We start from the raw sequence: 6,000 nt of genomic DNA, 5'->3' as shown, positions 1-6,000 counted from the left end.
AACGCCGGTTCATAAAGCTCTTAACTACTGTGCTCTAAAGTACACTAACACCCATAAACTACCTATGTACCCCTAAACCGAGGTCCCCCCACATCGCGCCACTATATTTAAATTTTTTAACCCCTAATCTTCTGCTCCGTACACTGCCGCCAACTACGTTATCCCTATGTACCCCTAATCTGCTGCCCCTAACACCGCCGACCCCTATATTATATTTATTAACCCCTAATCTGCCCCCCACAACGTCGCCTCCACCTGCCTACACTTATTAACCCCTAATCTGCCGAGCGGACCGCACCGCTACTATAATAAAGTTATTAACCCCTAATCCGCCTCACTCCCGCCTCAATAACCCTATAATAAATAGTATTAACCCCTAATCTGCCCTCCCTAACATCGCCGACACCTAACTTCAATTATTAACCCCTAATCTGCCGACCGAATCTCGCCGCTACTGTAATAAATGGATTAACCCCTAAAGCTAAGTCTAACCCTAATACCCCCCCCTAAGTTAAATATAATTTAAATCTAACTAAATAAATTAACTCTTATTAAAAAAATTATTCCTATTTAAAATAAATACTTACCTGTAAAATAAACCCTAATATAGCTACAATATAAATTATAATTATATTATAGCTATTTTAGGATTTATATTTATTTTACAGGTAACTTTGAATTTATTTTAACCAGGTACAATAGCTATTAAATAGTTAAGAACTATTTAATAGCTAAAATAGTTAAAATAATTACAAAATTACCTGTAAAATAAATCCTAACCTAAGTTACAATTAAACCTAACACTACACTATCAATAAATTAATTAAATAAAATACCTACAATTATCTACAATTAAATAAACTAACTAAAGTACAAAAAATAAAAAAGAACTAAGTTACAAAAAATAAAAAAATATTTACAAACATTAGAAAAATATTACAACAATTTTAAACTAATTACACCTACTCTAAGCCCCCTAATAAAATAACAAAGCCCCCCAAAATAAAAAAATGCCCTACCCTATTCTAAATTAAAAAAGTTCAAAGCTCTTTTACCTTACCAGCCATTAAAAGGACCTTTTGTGGGGCATGCCCCAAAGAATTCAGCTCTTTTGCCTGTAAAAAAAAAACATACAATACCCCCCCCAACATTACAACCCACCACCCACATACCCCTAATCTAACCCAAACCCCCCTTAAATAAACCTAACACTAAGCCCCTGAAGATCTTCCTACCTTATCTTCACCTCGCCGGGTATCACCGATCGGTCCTGGCTCCGAAATCTTCATCCAACCCAAGCGGGGGCTGGCGATCCATAATCCTGCGGCTGAAGAGGTCCAGAAGAGGCTCCAAAGTCTTCATCCTATCCGGGAAGAAGAGGCGATCCAGACCGGCAACCATCTTGATCCAAGCGGCATCTTCTATCTTCATCCGATGAGGAACGGCTCCATCGTGAAGACCTCCAGCGCGGATCAATCTTGTTCCTCCGACGTCCAACTGAAGAATGACGGTTCCTTTAAGGGACGTCATCCAAGATGGCGTCCCTCGAATTCCGATTGGCTGATAGGATTCTATCAGCCAATCGGAATTAAGGTAGGAAAATTCTGATTAGCTGATGGAATCAGCCAATCAGAATCAAGTTCAATCCGATTGGCTGATCCAATCAGCCAATCAGATTGAGCTTGCATTCTATTGGCTGTTCCGATCAGCCAATAGAATGCGAGCTCAATCTGATTGTACCTGGATCAGAGTATTGAGAAACTTAGTTTCCAAGAACTATGTGATATTGCAACACTGGAATCCTTATCTGAAGAGAATGGGTCACAGAGGGAAATTATACAGCCACTAACCCCTAAATTTAAGAAAAACTCTACCTTTTATCTCATCCAAAGCAGGGGACCAATAATAGAGAAATTTTAAAAAAGAGTAGAAACTGACTTGACCAAACTCTCATAGCAACTTAATACCAAAATGCCCAACTTGAACAGAAGGGAAAGGGAAGCCCTGGACAGTCTGAGTAAGAATATGGACCTGGTGATACGTGCCACCGACAAGGGGGCTCCATAGTGGTTATGAGCAAGGAATTCTTTATAGGAGAGGCCCATAGACAGTTGAACAATGTCCATGTCTACAGAGTCCTATCGGTGGACTCCACAGGTGTATTTAAGAGAAAGCTACAAAACCTTGTAGATGATGAACATGAGATGGGCTTCCTCAATACAGAAACCTGTGACTACTTACTGGTAGATTACCCCACTGTGCCAGTGTTTAATCACCTCCCGAAGGTGCACAAATCCCTAGATAACACAGTAGGTAGGCCCATTGTCAGCGGCATCGGCTCACTATTGGAACATCTGTCTGAAGGGCTGGATGTAGTACTTCAGTCAATGGTTTCTGCACCCTGGAGCCACGTAACCGACACAAAACATGTTTTTAATATGGTCTAAGACATTGTTTGGAAGGATAAATATACGTGGCTCACTGTGGACGTTAGGCATACCATACCATAGGCAACTTAGTCTCACCTACCAAATTATGAAAGCCTGAGTCAAGTGACTCCTCTTGGTTAAGATCTAAGGGCATGTACATATGTCATCTAACTAGCTGTGTAGCCTGCGAAAAGGTAGAACAGGGAACCAACTTTCGGTCTTCAGTTACAATCCAGTATTTTGAAAAGAAATTGCAGGTCTACTTACGTAATATATTTGGTTACATGCACACGCTGCAAGAAACAATATGTTGGGTTAGCTACAAGGAAGGTAAGGTCTAGGATTAGGGAACACCTCTCAAGCATTGAAGTGAGTACTTCTAGCACCCCCTCTGGTCTAACACTTCGTTAAAATCCATCAAAATAGCACTACATTTTTCAAATGGACATCTATAGATAAAATCACTAGACCCGAGAGAGGAGGGGATAAGGACAGGATCCTGGCCAAACAAGAAGTATTCTGGATCTTCAAATTGAAGACCAGAATACCTGATGTGTTCAACTCAGACTATGATCTGATGAAATTTTGGTAGGAATATCTACCCATCCTTTAAGTTTCAACTACTATGTCTAATGATTCCTCGAGTCCCCTCTCCTTAACTTATCTACCCTTCCCTCTCCCCCCTATACCGAGGTATACACCCTATTATTTAATAAATGGGTTCCAGGGAAACTATGAGGGGGTGTAGGTATACATATATAGAAAGTTGGAAGAAGGGTGGGATAGTATTAGGGTCATCTAAAACCCAGTACAGAGATTGTGAATCACATGGCACTAGGTAATTTAAGATTACCATCTGGATGAATATGGATATATGCCTAATCTATAAAATATAAGAAATTGGATGCAAGGTTTATGTAAACAGGAAAATAATGGTCCCTATTTGAGATCCCTTCAGTCATTAACATAGAGGTTTTAACCATAACTAGAGATCATACCCAGCATTTTAAAGGGCATCTCTCTATTATTGATTAATTTTGTGTAACTTACTATTGTGGAAACTGTTACTTGGCAAAATTCTCTATATTTCAGGTGCTATATGTTATGAGTTGTGCGGGTTAAGATTATATCATAAGAGTTAAATAGAACCCCTTATCAGGCACTGGTCTAATAGGCTCAGGGATGGAGCTAGCATACATACATACATATCTATCCCTGTGATCTGACCGCTATACCTACGTAAATGTCAATACCAATATAATTATTTATGTATATAAGGGTAATCTTCTTGTCAGCACTGTATTACCTCTGTATCGTACCAAACAAATCACACGGTTAGAAATAGTACTTGTTTTTGGGAATAGGCACACTTTATTTTTGTACATAAGGTAATGGTTATTTTACTGCATTTGTACCCGATCATGCTGGGGTTAACAATTAGAATCCATTTTGTATCAACCAATGTAAGTGATCCAGGTACCTTTAAAAGGAAGTTGTTTTTAACAATGGCTTGCATCTAAGAGTACGGCTGTATGCCGAAATGCGTCAGCTGAGTTAGTGCATTACACTGCTGACCTTTTTTGTACCTTTTACCTTTTCCTATGTGATGGCTTCATCATTTTAAAGTGTTTGGAAATAAAGCATTGAAGATTTTTATTACCATTGGTGCTCCTTTGCCTTTCTCTTGTTTGGATTCTTCACTGACTATTCAAGTGCAGTACAACGGATTAATCTGAAGCCAAGCCTCCATTAGCCCGGATTGGTCACACACGGAGGTTGCTCCTGTGTGTAATTGTTTTCAGCAAATTTTAGATAAGAAACCCTAGGCTCTAACATGGTGTCACCAATTACTTTATAGGGGAATTGAAAAGCCCACAATATTTAGTGTTAAATTATAAAAAGGGGACAAAATAAATATTTAAAGTGAATCGAAAATGTTTTTAACCACACATAATTAAATACTTTGTATTACAACCTCAAAATTTAATGTCCCTTTAGGTTATGATTGATTTTATTAAAAGGGTTTATTGAAATAAAAGGTTTATTGAAATTTATCAGCTTTGTGAACATTACAGAGGTCATGATTATACAGTCTTGGTATTGTTTTATTCTTGTTCAATATGATTCACAAAGATGATTAAAAGAAGCTGGTATGGAGAACTGCAGATCAGTGTTTTCTTTCCTGGTATTATAATACTCAATGAGCTTAGGATGCATTTATCTGAAAGAAGAGATGCAAAATAGTTTGTTATAGGTCAAATAAATAAATACAGATACATTAAAATACTGTATCAATTACATGCACAGATGGTTTTATTACCAACACAACTGTATTCATATGTCATGTGTGAAATAATAGCAAGTATGGAATGTCACATGTACAGTAGCACTGTATATATATTATATACTGTGTGTGTGTGTATATATATATATATATATATATATATATATTTATTTATATATATATATATATATATATATATATATATATACTGTGTGTATATATATATATATTTATATATATATATAAGCTTCCATAAAAGTGTGACCAGAAAAGCTACATATCTTGCAGAACAAGCTTGTCATTGCAACCAGTGCTATGATATTTTTCAGTTTCACAAATAGTGGAACAGTCCACATAAATAAATGGAAAGTACTCCAAATCTTAATTGGATAAAATGTTGCAACTTTGAGTAATTGTTGCATGGGAGAGGTGCAAATGCTTACACATGACCTCTTAATACAAACTGTACAAGCCTTTGATTTGAAAATGTGGACCTTTTTATGCCCATCAACTAGTACAGTGTTTCCCAACTCCAGTCCTCAGGACCCTTAACATGCCAGATATTCATTATATCTTAACTAGAGCACAGGTAAAACAATCAGCTGATGGGTGAGCTGATTATTTCACGTGTGCTTTAGTTAAGATATAATAAATATCTGGCCTATTAACACCTTTACGCCCTTAGGACTTTCCATGCCGACCTGCAGCCTCCTCCTTTTGTTTAATACGTAATTGGACATCGCAGGCAGTCTCTCATGATTAGATCCTGTCCTTAAAATCACATAGACAATCGCATGGTTTCATTTTTCAAGCAAGTGTTTACATTGGAAGGGTTAGCTCCTTGCTTCAGACATGAAGGGGATAAGGGTCCTGAGAACTGGGGTTGGGAAACACTGAACTAGTAAATACATTGCCTAATATTTAAGTTTTACCACAGTGAAAATATGCAAAAGCGACTTGTGGTTTTTCATACCACGTAGGCCATTGAAATGTAGTTTTCCTTTTATTTAATATTTTTAAAAATACAGTAGAATACGTTAATATTGTGTAACAAGATGATTGGATGTATATATTTCTTTATCTCTTTAGCCTGAATAAAAATAGTCAGTACACATATACACACTATGTGATATACCTTTAAGGTATATCCCTTCCCTAACCTCTGACCCTTTATAAGGCTTCCTGTTGCCTTACTTCCTTGCCTGAATATTGAAGATACGGTGCTACACAGCCGATCCGTTTAAGCACTTCTGGGTCAATTAATCCTATCCAGTGTACCTTCTCTTG

The 6,000-nt window shown here is 37.3% G+C and overlaps 1 protein-coding gene across 1 annotated transcript in view; it reads right to left on the bottom strand.

Annotated features, from left to right (window-relative positions):
• Positions 1 to 4,427: 4,427 nt before the first annotated feature.
• Positions 4,428 to 6,000, bottom strand: part of MEP1B (meprin A subunit beta) — a 129,861-nt gene continuing 128,288 nt past the window's right edge. The window contains exon 15 of the mRNA XM_053713136.1: positions 4,428 to 4,650. Within this exon, the coding sequence (XP_053569111.1) occupies positions 4,636 to 4,650 (15 nt within the window). The 3' untranslated portion in view covers positions 4,428 to 4,635. The remainder of the gene's footprint in view (positions 4,651 to 6,000) is intronic.

This window comes from Bombina bombina, chromosome 5 (genome assembly GCF_027579735.1).
Source record: "Bombina bombina isolate aBomBom1 chromosome 5, aBomBom1.pri, whole genome shotgun sequence".
Taxonomy (NCBI): Eukaryota; Metazoa; Chordata; class Amphibia; order Anura; family Bombinatoridae; genus Bombina; species Bombina bombina.
The sequence above is the reverse complement of the archived record's forward strand: the minus strand, read 5'-3'. Positions and strand labels throughout refer to the sequence as shown.